Source organism: Lytechinus variegatus, chromosome 1 (assembly GCF_018143015.1).
Source record: "Lytechinus variegatus isolate NC3 chromosome 1, Lvar_3.0, whole genome shotgun sequence".
NCBI lineage: Eukaryota > Metazoa > Echinodermata > Echinoidea > Temnopleuroida > Toxopneustidae > Lytechinus > Lytechinus variegatus.
Window position 1 is genome coordinate 75,740,512 of NC_054740.1, and position 14,333 is coordinate 75,754,844.

The 14,333-nt window shown below is 33.9% G+C and overlaps 1 protein-coding gene across 14 annotated transcripts in view; it reads right to left on the reverse strand.

The window, feature by feature from the left end:
* Nucleotides 1–1,449: 1,449 nt before the first annotated feature.
* The window catches only part of LOC121423244 (titin homolog), a 58,363-nt gene continuing 45,479 nt past the window's right edge, over nt 1,450–14,333 (reverse strand). For 12 of the 14 annotated variants that reach the window (XM_041618587.1, XM_041618593.1, XM_041618645.1 and 9 more), the window contains 6 exons: nt 13,310–13,623; nt 12,488–12,517; nt 8,386–8,490; nt 7,313–7,524; nt 5,834–6,006; nt 1,450–5,272 (listed from right to left, as the gene is read on the reverse strand). In XM_041618587.1, coding sequence (XP_041474521.1) covers nt 4,854–5,272; nt 5,834–6,006; nt 7,313–7,524; nt 8,386–8,490; nt 12,488–12,517; nt 13,310–13,623 — 1,253 coding nt within the window. In that variant the 3' untranslated portion in view covers nt 1,450–4,853. The remainder of the gene's footprint in view (nt 5,273–5,833; nt 6,007–7,312; nt 7,525–8,385; nt 8,491–12,487; nt 12,518–13,309; nt 13,624–14,333) is intronic. The other 2 variants (XM_041618614.1, XM_041618600.1) reach the window with 2 other exon arrangements.

Consider the following 14,333-nt stretch of genomic DNA (forward strand, 5'->3'; position numbering starts at 1 on the left):
GTTAAAGAAATTCTTGTGGTTTGCTACAAGAAGCCTAACATTTGGACTGATAAAAACTATTTATTAAATCTAGTTCTTAACAGGGTATGTTGTAGTATTATAGTTTTAAAATATAAGATAATTCTGAGGTTTTTTTTTCTTCTTAAGGCTGTTCATGCATTATGCATGATCCTATGAAGAACTAGTGTATGACAAGCCAACTGTTGTTGCCTGTGCAAAAAAGTATACCATCTTTATACAATTTGGTTGATTGATGGAGTGAGAGCTCTCGAGGCTGAGGAGACTGAATTGAATCGACTTGAATTTTGGGGTAATTACAATTGCAAGATTTCTGTAATATCTCTGCACAGCCTTTGTATCGTTTTATTATAAGGATCTGTTTGAAAAAAATATGATTCAGGTAGAGTGAACACATCATATAGTAGCCATCTTCCACACCCCTCTGACAAAGTTATTGTGCATGGTGTGCGATCAAATATGGCATTACACGTAGAGAAACATTAGTCACACTAGTTACTACATCTACACATCAGTATAACCTCTAAAACATTTCATGTGGCACAGCTTAAATTGAGATCTTAACTTTATGAACAGCTTTATGAAACCCCTGGAGTTCATACATCCATTTATTCTCAGTGTGTTGCAGGAAGAGATTTTTTTATAGTCATCTTAATTCAAACAATGTCTGCTATTGTATTGTGATACAATCTATTTTGTGATATGAACAAAATTCTCTCTTGTTTATATTGCATTATGGGAATATTAATTTTACGTTTAAACTTATTTTTAATTTGATCTTTATTATAATTTTGTTATTTTTGAGGGGAAGATGATTATTTTCTTTATTCATGTGAAAGTGTTATAACTGTGTCATAAATTGTGTATGTATGATATATATATTTGTAAATAATGATGCGAAGATTTATAATTTTCAAGTATATGTTTGGTTATTGTTGATATATGTATCTATGGTCATGTCATACTTTCATTTGATTTTTTTCACATTTGTGATATTCGGATAGATAAAATTTGCAGATCAGTATTAAAGGCATATCTAGGTAAACATCTAATGTTTTAAGTTGTATATTATTGAACTACATGTAGGAAATGGGTTCTGCCGAGTTGATAAACCGAAAAACAGAACAAAGGATGTAATTAAAATAAAATTTCTCAGTTATTTCAACTAATCATTCTTTGAAGTGGACTAAAAAGAACAATACTGGTATGATTTTTGAAATCCATAACTAAACACATCAAAATTTCATACAAAACTTATGAACAAAAATAGTTCATTCGTGTTCTAGAATTTTCTAATTGAAATAGTTTTCTCAAAAAATTTACAATCCATTTTACAGGGCTGTTTGAAATTGTGCTGTGAATTATAAGAACTGTTTTCAGCTGGATAAAGGGAATGAGACAACAAAGAAGTAAAACAAAGATATGTGTAAATAGGATAATATTTGATTTATTTCTATACACACTTTCATCATTTGAAAAGGACGGATAGAACTTCTAAAGAAAGCGCAGACTTAGGATTGGTGTCATTCTGGTGATGTGGACAACAATGTATCTGCACTGCACAATTGCTAAAAAACAATGGGGGAAAAAGTTGTATGAAGTCGTAATAAAAACAAAAAAATACACAATATTTGAAATAAGAATAAAAACATCTATTTACATAACCTCATATATGATAGGAATTAGAATCAACATCTGATCCATTACTATTACTTCACTTTTCCAAAACTTGAAAAAATTCTAGGGGAACTGCATGAATATAATACTTCCTATGATATTTTATTTTATAAGAATTGCTATGAAAGTAAAAAAAAGAAACATTCATTTGACCTTTGTGCATTATAGATGGCCTAACATCACCAAAATAAACACCAATCCTTAAAATAAAAAAGAATATAATCATCTGAATACTAGTAACCTGTGAATAAGACACACTTCAATCAAGGCATAAGTGGAATACATATATAGTCTTCACAAATACATGGTATCTATTCTCCAACTGTATTTTATGATAAATGATAAATAAACTTGCCTATAGAGCACTTACGCTTACTTAGGAATCATATTATGTCCAGATTAAATTTAAAGATCAGATTCTAATTTTGAATCCCTATTAAACAGTAATTCATATTGCACAATCATTCTAACTACAAGTTGCACTATTCACATTGAGTTTACATTATTAGTCTAGAATTATACAATACTACCAGGGCAACATATCCTTGTATCTCACAAAGCATTCATGTTCAGAAGAGTAAAAAAAAAACATGGATGCCAAAACACTATCTTATCTCAAAGATGATCATGTTGGTATCCGTTTCCTTTTTTTTTTAGATTGAACATTCGGATTTAGAATGGACATCACTTAGATTTTTCAGTCATCAACATCACAAATAATTTAACATTGTTGACATACAAGGTCCAGTCTCGCTGCTATATTTGAGAAGTAGTGTACTCTACCATCCTACAAAGCAAAAACAGACTGAAAATAATATAAATTTAAGGCATTTTATATTATGAAAGCTCTAGGATATATTTTTATGACTTCCTATTTTCGTAATGAAAAATATATATAGTTCCTCAGAATCTATTATCAACAGTTAAAAAGAGTTTTGAAGTCGTAATGTACATTGTATATATTTTGCTGCATAGATTCTAAATACTTAACTGCATAGAAATAGCCCAACCCAAAACAAAGACAAATACTTCATGTAAAGGATCTTCCTGCATTCAATAAGATATGAATATGATATATATTTACATTCAATTATATAATCAACATAAAAAATATTGATATTGTGTTCACTTTATAGGGCTGCATGATATACCTTGATATTTCTATGAATACAGAAATAGGTTAATGATATGTAAAGAACAGACAAAATTTCCTCCCATCTTCTTTAAATAGGTAAATTTAAAGTAATATTTTTACATTGTAGCTGGTGATAACTGAATGCCCTATTATGAAATATCATACAGCCCTTGTAAATGATCAGAATATATACATACAGATTATAATTTGAACGTTCAAGAGGAATGTCTAAAAAATCATTGTTCATCAAGAAGTCTCTTCACATGTTTAGGAATGCTACATAAAGTATTGGACACCATTTGATGAAGCCTGAGTTTTCATTCTCTCTGAATAAACTTCTCAACCAATCAAAATCAAAGATTTCACAAAAATCGTCAGAGCTGAAAACATATTGAAAATTGTACCGAGGTTTTGACACAATAATATATACCATGCTTTATACTGCTGGAGCAACTAACCTAGAATCTGAGAAATGAAATGTTTAGGAAAGTAAACATGGCTTCCTTCTCAACTGTAACAAATGGATTAATGTTACCTTTGACATGGTTGCTTTATTTCTTGAGCTAGAGAACTGATATTTGGACAGCATCTTGACATATCTAGTCATTGAAATAAATCTATATGTAAGCTCATTCTCCCATTTTTTTTAGATACGAGTACACCTAACACTTGAATATGAAGCAACATAAACTAACTATATCTCGTGAAATGTTTCTGTTTTTGCTCCCCAACCCCTACCTAAAACACCAGCAAATGAAACTGAGAAAATACTCAAAATCTTTTAATCTTTATGGTCATAAATATACAACCCACTGTAGATCAGAGAAAGCAATACATGTGTGGCAAATATTTAACCCTACATGCAAAGAGTTATTAATAATGGCATAAACAATGATAATTGTGTCAAACAAATAACCAATCATTTGCATTCCATTATTTCAGATATCAAAATATAAAATCAACAAAGACGCTTTTGTTTGTTAAAATTAAATACCCCTATGTACCAAGCACTGACGTGCATACTCTCGTAGCAAAATATTTGTTCAACAAAAAAAATGCTGTACTTTTAGCGGTGATCAACACCTTAAAAAGTCATTGAAAGTGAATCGTTGAAACAGAAACCTGAATAAAAAAGTCTAATATTTTTGTGTTGCTTTTTATAAGGCAATAATGGTAGTTACTTGGAATGTCTGAGTGGAAATTTTGGCATCAACCATGCCATGAAGTAAAGGGGTGTGATGTCACAGTCAATCATCACCATGACAACCAATGGTAAACAGTTTCAAGTAGTCTGTATATCTGCTATAATGGGTGGCTATGGTGACATGAATACTAGCCACTGGCCCTAAATTATGGATACATGTATGGTGTCAGGATCGTTTGAAACCATAGTTAGGTTGTGAAAGACTGTGAAATCATCACTTTGATACTTTACATTTATGCTTGTCAGGAAAAAGCGGTGTTTAAGTACATGTATGCAAAAACACAGAGACACATCTTCACCCCTCCTACTTCTTGAGAGAAACACTAACTCATTACTCTACTATAGGCAGAATTGGAAATCTCACCTGAGCTGGTGCCCTGTAATACATCCTATACCACATTCTTGTTGAATTTCAAGCTACTGAATGCAAAATTTTGTACAAACAGTTATCTCTTCGAAAAACAAAAACTGCAAAAATAACTTCATATATGTTGGAGGAAGTCTATGAAAATCATAAGCTTAAATGTGCATTATCTTAGTTTTACCCAACTTGGGAAGAAAGCAGAAAATTACATGAGGCAGCTGGTGGTGAAAACCCACCATAAAATGAATCATGGGTAAGATATGAGATCCGTAGGGGTGAGTGAATCTCAAATTGGCAATTCCGTAACTAGGTTGTGACACATCCACTGACTGCTCTCCAGTTAGCGATATTCTCGTGATTTGTATGCTCCTCTGATTATTCTTACCGTAATGAAAGTAAAAGGAACCCTGCATAAATAAAAATGTCAATGATTTCTAGAAGCTTTGCATATCCCTTTACCCATCATCTTTACTCTCTGCTATCTCCTTGTAATGCTCTTTGAGTGAATCTGGGATCTCTATCCCAAGGTGTTCCAGAAGCTCAAAGTAAGACCAGGTGAACGCCCTGGTCATATCCTGAGAATGAGCAAAGACATTAGCTTCTGAGTGCAGCTCCTTGTTAAACGCCAGCCTGGCTTCAACCTCCTTCTGTCTCTTAGCAAGCTCTATGGCCAGCAGCCGTGCCTTCTCCTCTGCGATCTTTTCCTCGATCTCGCGTTTGATGCGTTCCTCCTCAGCAATCCTGGCTGCCTCAAGTTCTTCAGCCTTTCGGCGCTTCTCAAACTCAAGACGCTCGGCTTCCTCCATCGCTGCTAGCATCTCAGCCTCGATACGCTTCCGCTCTTCCTCTTCTTTCCTTCGCTGTTCTTCTTCGGCTAAATGAAAGAAAGTTGAAATACAAATAATGCTTAAGGTGTCCAGACTTTCTTTAGTCTCAATTTTAGTCAAAATATTAAATTGTTATGTAAGAAACTACAATGAGACCTTGCCGATGCAGGACGAGTACATTTGCCTGCATTGGGCGTATTCTAGAAAGCAACCGTTGAGCACTCTTAAAGACATCAATATGAAAAGATTATATCCAGAACTGCATCATGATAAAGACAAAATGAAATAACATAAATTCCTACAGATGGTGGAATAAATCTAACATCTCTTTATAAGTAATAAAAATATATAGAGAATTTATGTTTCAGACAACAAAAATGCCTCAATTTGATGAAAAACAACAAACGAGCTAAGACCAGACCATCCTCGTGCAACTCATTACAGTTGAAATGGTATAACTGATCATGTCTAGATGTAAGCACTGGTTGAAAAATATTTATGGAGGACAGTATATCACTTTCTCATGATCTTAAAGATGATGATAAATGAATAACTAATTATTTTACATTTTAAAGAACATCCATGCAGGAATCAAGAACAGATATTACCTTTTCTTTTCATGTCCTCTTCACGTTTCTTTCGAGCCATTTCCTCCATCTTGCGTTTATACTCTGCTTGTTGACGACGCTCTCTCTCTGCTGCTATGGCGGCTTGTCGTTTCCGTTCTTCTTCCTGGCGAGCCAACCTCTCTCTTTCTTCTGCTGCCTTGGCAGCTCTCTCCCTTTAAAATCATGACAAATTGGTACAAAAAGGTTAATAATTATGTGACAAAGGTAGTGCACGCTGATGCTATTAATACGTTAACGTTAATACTTCGCATGCACCTTGGCCAATCCAAAATTGTACATAAAAATTTGCAGAGATTGTAAGTATATCCAATGATTTTAGCTATATATCAATTTGTGCAATAGCAAAGATACCTTTTATATGACCTATCTTCTATGAAATAGTTCTCCATTTTCTCTACTTCTTTTTGTTTTGAAGCCCACGTTTATACTTTGTGCAAAAAAAAAATTGTAGTGGTAGAATAAAGAGCTAATTGCTAACTCATCAATGCAAATATTTCACCATTTAACATTCAGGAAAATATTAACAGGTCAGAAAATCAGCTAAAATATGATGATAGTTCTTCTGTAATGCATGTGAAACTGTGTGATATTATTTTACAGGAATACAGGAATAACATCTTTATTTCTGCATTCATTATTATTTGGAAGCTTCCAAGTGAATCTTCTCAGTGAAACTACACAATGTCATTAATTAAATTTTGACAAATTTTAATAGAAGAGATCTTATCCTAAATCAGTGCTTAAGTTAATCTCATAAAAGTGTGGGTTATTTCTTTATTAAAAGTCAAGTCCACCCTGGAAAAAATGTTGATTTGAATAAATAGAAAAAAAATCAAACAAGAATATCGCTGAAAATTTCATCAAAATCGGATGTAAAATAAGAAAGTTATGGCATCATAAATTTTCCCTTATTTTTCACAAAACATTAATATGCACAACTAAGTGACATGCAAATGAGTCAGTCGATGATGTCTATCACTCACTTTTTCTCTTGTTTTTTATTGTTTGAATTATACAATATTTCATTTGTTTTACAAATTTGACAATACGGACCAACTTGACCAAACCATATAATATCAAACAATGCTAATCCCACCTGTTCAGGGAGGAATTAATCATTGTTTCACTTGACAATGAGGAGAAAATTAAAATATTTCATATTTCATATAATAAAATAAAAAAGAAATAGTGAGTGGATGATGTCATCAGTCTCCTCATTTGCATACCGACCAGGATGTGCATATAACTGTTTTGTGAAATTAAAGCGAAACTTTAGAATGTCGTAACTTTCTTATTTTACATCTGATTTTGATGAAGTTTTCAGTGTTATGCTTGTTGGATTTTTCTCTTTATATTCAAATCAACTTTTTGTTGGGGTGGACTTGTCCTTTAAAAAGCATGTACAAAGCATGAGAATTGCAGATTTTAGTAGTTGATGGGTTAACTAGCATATCTTACAGTGCTTCTGCCTCTTTCCTTCTTTTCTCCTCTTCATATTCCAACTTGATCCTTTCTGCTCTCTCTGCTTCATCTTGGGCTCTCTTCTTAGCCTCTTCCCTCTCTCGTCTCTTCTTCTCCACAGCTGCTTTCCTCTTCTCAGCCTCAGCTGCTCGTTTGAAAGCCTTGGCTTGAGAACGAGAGATACTGTTTGGTCCTTGACTGGTCGAATCCTAGATATGAAATGTGAGTAATTAAAGGTATTACTGGTAAACAGAATGTAAATGATACATGTCAGTGATATATACAAATGATATAGTGGGGACAATTCCATCCACTGCATAAAGCCATTAGGCTATTGTTATGAATGGCACATAAATTAAAAATGTTTTATCTCTTCAATGGTGTATTTGATTGAAATACACCCGCAACAAGAAAAGTATACCCTAACTCTTACTATAATAGCCACCACAGGTGGAAACATCACCGAACAGTTTATGGTGGGCATATTATACCAGGTTATACCTGCATCTGAATATAAACCATCACCAATAATATGATCTTTGACCCTATAAATTGCAAAAATGCTGGTGGCAATATCATAAGAAGGAAGGGCTCAGAGAAGTGCAGAGGAGCCGTAGCCGAGTGGTCTAAGGCGCCAGAATAGACACATTAAAGTCCGGGGTTCGATCCCAGCTATGGCACTTATGCCAGTGAGCAAGGCATTTAATTAACAGTGCCCGTTTATCTTCAGTTGAATAAATGGAAATGCTAAAGACATTCTTGGAAAGCATGGGTGCACTAGTCTAAAAAGAGGATGTGTAGGTTATACCAAAAGAGATCTTCATACTAAAATTTGAAGAAATCTGTTTAAAAATGAGGTATACAGTGCTAAAGCTACAGGACAAGCTGTAGGTTTGTAGTTTATCCAAAAATACACCAGAATCTTAAAATCTGCTTTTAAATTGGGTTATTAAGGTAAACACAAGAATATTAAGCGGTGGTATTGACATAACACGGCAAAATCTTCCAGCAGTCTGCTTTATTTCAATACTAAACTTATAAAACAAGATCTTATTTCTGCTTCTACTTACCTCTGTAAAATCTGTCATCTCGGAGTAATCTTCGCTGGGGGCAGCAGACACTGAGGGCTCCAACTTAATTTCATCAACGGGTAGTTCAGGAGGAAGTGACACAGGCTGTTTAATTCATTTCAAATAAAAGACAAGTAAATTAAAAAGGATTACTTACATAGTCTGGGAAACGAAAAGAAAAAATACATATATATTTCAAGGGCAAGGGCCATCCTTGCATAGTGGTAACTTTGGAGTGTTCCATATTTCATGATAAATACATTTAACCAAGCAAGGTAATTGCAATAATTCAGGAAAATCTACAAGGCCTCAGATAAAAATAAAACACATTTCATTCTTCATGGAGTATTTTATCAATGAAGAGAAAGTGAGGTTTGTGATATTCGTGATGAGATGTGCAAGTATGTTTCAATAAGTTTGATTAGAACATTTCTGGAATGAATGATTAACAAAATGGATGAAGTGGAGTCATGATGCATGATGGGAAATTGAGATTTTGCTGGAAGACTCTTTGGTTGACTGACAAGTGCGCAAGTTTTTCTTGAAAAGTGCTTTAAATGATTAATTGAAATTGAAAATAATTATTATGAAGATGCAATAAAATGATAATAAAAACATCATACGAGGAATGTATTTAGAAGTAGTGAGAATGACTGAATTAAAGAATCAGACTTTCTTCGCCATTTATATACTATTTCACTCTTATACTTTAGTGTAGTGGTTGAAAATCATTTACACATCCAGATTTATGTTTGATTAAAAATCTGACGTTAAGAATAAAAAAAAAGTTTTCTACTGGACTGAATAAAAAAAGAACAGTCCAGAGTTTAAACTGGGAACTTCAACTACAATACTGATTCTACAATTTCAACTCACCACATTATTTTTCAAATTATTAATCCGATGAAATGAATGCAGCAGGATGTCGAAGATAAGATTAAGATGGTAATGATATGATGTTATTATTCAAACGTGCAAGCACTTCTAAACATCCACGAGTTTGACATCTAATTCGACAATATCAAACCACACCATTCATTTTGCTACACACACACATAAAGTGAATATGAAAAGTGATTGATGGAAGTGTGATGTATGTATGTGACAAACACTAATTAGATGATTGTTAAAAAAGTGCATGAACTCTGATGACTTGTGTATGAAGATTGAAATATCTACTCTAATGTGGAGTGCAAAATTGCATGCAGTATCAATTTAACACAATATACAACACAATTTAAAAGCAATAATACAAATCAACTTTGGTGGTATACACCAATTGTTGGGTGAGTGCTCGAGAGAGTAGCATATATTAACTACATGTACCTAATTCAATCTACACTGTTGGTCAAAATCAGTGTGGTATATCCCCGGGGGGGGGGGGGGGGCACTTCCATTCACGAGTGGATACCATGCGCGACCATGGGGTCTCGAAAAGCACCCTAAACACGTAATTTCCATATTCTGAAAATGCACCCCTTAACAAGTATCGGCGTGTGAAACCCTACCCTTAACAAGTATTGGAAACAAAACGATACTCTTGGCAAATATTCCCTGAAATGAACCCCTAAACAAGTACAGGAATGTTTTATTGTTACGGGTCCTTCGGTCGTCGGCTTACCTTATTTGGTTTAGTACGACCCCACCTACACCTCGCGCAAATCGGACTCTAAATACGAAGTGTTGGGGCAAAAAGGACATCCTTTATAAAACATTTTAATTTTGTTTTATCATCCCCGCAAATTCGACCCTAAATACGTAATCTTCCTAGCGAATTAGATACCCTTTTTTCATTATTTTTGTGTTTTTGACACCCTTTTCACGTTACGTACGTAACGTGCCCTGTCGTGAAAAAGACATCCTTTTTACGTGTTTTTTTGGTCGCGCATGGTATCCACTCGTCAATGTAAGTGGCCCCCCCGGGGGTATATCCCTCTACCCCCCCCTTAAAAAAAGACAATATTATAATCTCAAATTTATTTGGAAACAGATGTTGCATAACTCTACTTTAATATGGGCACTGTCAACTTCTCAGACAAAATACGTTGATGAAATGCACCCCAGAAAGCATGTCAAAACGCTTCATTACCCACAAGGAAGGCACTGGTAGCATTGGGGCTCCCATCACAATCCACTATAGCAAGAATTGCTAACATCAACCCTGAAAGACACACCAACCTGAGTATTCACATGGATATAGTCATTCATGATTTTCCTTTATAGCTAAACGACTGTTTTTTTCAGTCAACGATGAAATGGCTCTCATCTTTGAATTATACCACATGTTGCCAACATCCTGCATCATACCTTCCCTGCTCCCTAGCCAAATCTTAATGAATGCACTCTGTTTTATCTATTTCCTTGAAAGTCATCTTTTTGCGGTGCTACCATTCCCTCATGTTTTGCTGTTGTTGATCCCTGAATCGTCCAGGGAACATCTCTACCGATATACCACAGTGCAAGGTAAAGAATGCAATCCCCTTTAAAATGTGATATTAGGGAAGGAGAAAACATCTAGGCTTTTGTACCCTGCAACATAGAATCTAAATGTAATTTAGTTCTTTTCATGTGGTAATGTTACCTCTGTGATCATAATTAACCATATTTACCTTTGTGTAGCCTTTCAAATACTAAAACAACTGTTCTCTTACCACCTTTATGACCAACAGTGTAAAATATTTCTACCAAAAGAGTTTTGAATAACTAGTAACAACACTCTAAATCTTAAGTTCGAATAAACATAACATCACAACAAGAGCACTACAAAGTGAGCTTAATATCAAATTGCTAGGAATTAAATTATTACACTATACAGAGTAAAGCTACAAGTTAACCAAACTTTGGCAAATTCCCATGTACAGATTTAAAGACCCCTTTTACAGAACTTTCCTGGAACAAATGAATGCTTGAAACAATCTCGAAAGTAAAGCAAACCTCTGAACCATGACTGAACAAAAATTGTTTCTGGAAGTGTGCTTTGTTGAAAATTTGTATGAAATAAAAAGTGAGGCAACTGTCTATTGTTATGAATTACACATGAACCTTTGGCTCCATTGCCTAACACTAAACACATTTCCATAGCAACCAGAGAAATTGTGCTTGGAAAAGCCAGACAGTGAGCACAAAAGGAGCATAAATCTGGATTAATTCAGTTGAGTGGTTGAGGATAGAAACTGTATTAATGGATTTTACTAGTGTTGCCTTTATAACACATCCAATATACTGCCTAAGATTACTTATCAATACTACCATGGATGACTGAGTATGTAATAATTAGCCAAAGTTGGGTTAACATTTCATTCTGATTCACACTCAACAACATTGTGAATAAAGGGTTTACATTTTTCAAGACAAATTAATATTAATCTCTTTCAGAGATTACAGCTTATTCAAACAGGTGATATTGCGAAATAATGAAGCACATACGTGCACCCCTTCACTAACAAAATGCTATAACCATAAAATCATATCAAGTTCATCACTAATATTTCAAAACAGATTCAAGAGACTACAATAATAGCAAATAATATAACTAAAGTTTGGTTTAATTCAACTTTCCAATAATTTCTATTTGTACTTTGAAGGAAGGGAATGTGAATAAAAGTGAACTTACAACATGTATTTAGAGTTTTTAACTTTGAACAATCAAGGACAATCATACTTATTTCACTACAGGCAATAACAAAGGTCATGCAGGACTTCCTAAATATACTATACATGGAAACATTAACCTAGAGAACAAGATCACATTATTTTTTTTTGAATCATCAAACACATCAAGTGAATTATATGATCAATTTTTAAACATAGAACTAGAGCCATCAATACTAATATTCATCGTTTGGGGAAATAAATCTGGGGAAATTCATTAAATATTCATTATCTTCCATCACTATTGAATGGAATACTCAAGTGAAAAATCAATGAAATATTGAGTTTTAGTAGTTTTCAGGCTAAAATCATCTTAATTTCAGGGAGTATCTTCAATAGCCATGGAGACTAAAAACTAACAGTGCACACGCCATTGTTATGCTCCTGCCCCATAAAGAGTTGTAATAAACTACTGATATGCAGATATGACTGAGCAACTTGAAATACATACCTTTTCCTCTTCTTCTGAATCAGAGAATTCCTGTATGAAAGCAAGTGGGTGGGATGGAAATGAAGAGCCAAATGCCTCGGTGAAAATGAAGATTGCATGTAAATGCATTGAATAAATTATGAACATGAATATATCATATGAAAATATGGCATGAGAAATTAATGATTTATACTGTTAAGTGATTTTTTTTACACTATCCCCCAAACTCTCAAAATGAACCAATCTCATTATGTACACGTTTCTCAATCTTTCCTTTTCTCTCCCCCTTTCACTTCCTTACTTTATAACTCTCTTCTCTCTATCCCTCCCTCTCTCTGGCTTTCTCTCTCATTATTCACCATATTCCAACATGTTATGAACAATTATTTTGATCAAATATGTAAATGGCCTTGCACATCATGAAACCAAATGAAACCAACAAACATAAAATGAATAATAATCTGATAAAAATAAACAACAGTATAATATAATGTTGGGGGAAAAATCCCAGACGATACAAGTCATGAGTGCTTAGGATATGGATTATGGATGTTCCGCTATAATGCACAAACCAATATACCTATTCGATGAGCTGTGACCTTTGACCTTCAACATACAGACTAGCAATTCCAACTGGACCCATACTTGAGTGTTAGGTACCTACACCTGACAAGTTATCAAAATTCATCCACCACTTTTCCAAGTTATCACATGGACACCAATTTGGGGATGGATATAAGGCAGAATGGCTCCAAATCAAAACATTGAATAAATGAATGAGAAGATGAGTATGAAAATTCATATGAACTACAACAATTTTTTAATAAAAAGAAGATGACTTACATCCTGGACGAAGATAAACTCTGGAGACTCTGGTGATGCCCTCCCCTCATCCTCTTCCTCCTCCTCTTCAGCTTCATCTTCATTCTTCTCCGCTGCCTCCTTTGCAGCTTTATCCTCTTCTTCCTTCTTCTTTCTCTCTTCTTCTTCTTGCTTCTCCTTCTCTGCTTTCAGTTTGGCCTCCTCGTCTTCAATTTTGTCAGTATTGGGACTCTTTGTTTCATCTTTGGCAGGTTTCTTTGTTTTCTTGGGCTTCTCTTGCTTAGCAGCTGGTTTCTTGGTCTTTTTCTGAATCTTTTTCTTCTCCTTTGGTGGAGCTAAAAAATAATTATATCAAGAAATATTGAGTGGAGAAAGGCAGAGTAAGATAAATCTTTGAACAACTGATTAATATGATCTTTTCAGAATGGTAAGTTATCTGACTCAATCTGCTTCAGTTTCAATTTTATTCATATTTTTTCAGATTTATTTTAACATTATGATAGTTTTATCAGGGTTGTGTGGCATTAAGTGTCGCATTTAAAAATATAAAGAAAACTAAAACAAATCAAGAGCAATTTCTCAAAATGCACATCTAAAGGCCACACCACACCTTATGACTGTTCCACGATCCGATTTTAAAACAAATCGCAGTTTGCCCATTTTCTAAAAATGTGAATGGTAATTATCTTTTTATTTAAGGTTCAAATTAATTGTTAAATACCAATAAAAGAATTTTGAATGATTGCAAGCCTATATATTGGAGCAAAACTATGATTGCTATGACGCTACTACTAGATATTAAATTCGCTCTTATTCTATGATAGCATAGTCACAGATTTGAACAAAGGTATTCGTATGATTTAGAACATAAAACAGTAAGATATTCCTGTTTCAATATTAGCATCAAATTCTTCTATGTTCTATTCCAAAATTGGGTCGCGGACTAATACTAAGGTGTGCGGTGGCCTAAAAAGACTGACAATCAATTCGATTTTATATTTGAAGTTTTGTTTGATTGCATCTCTGCAATAGGTTTCAGTTAATA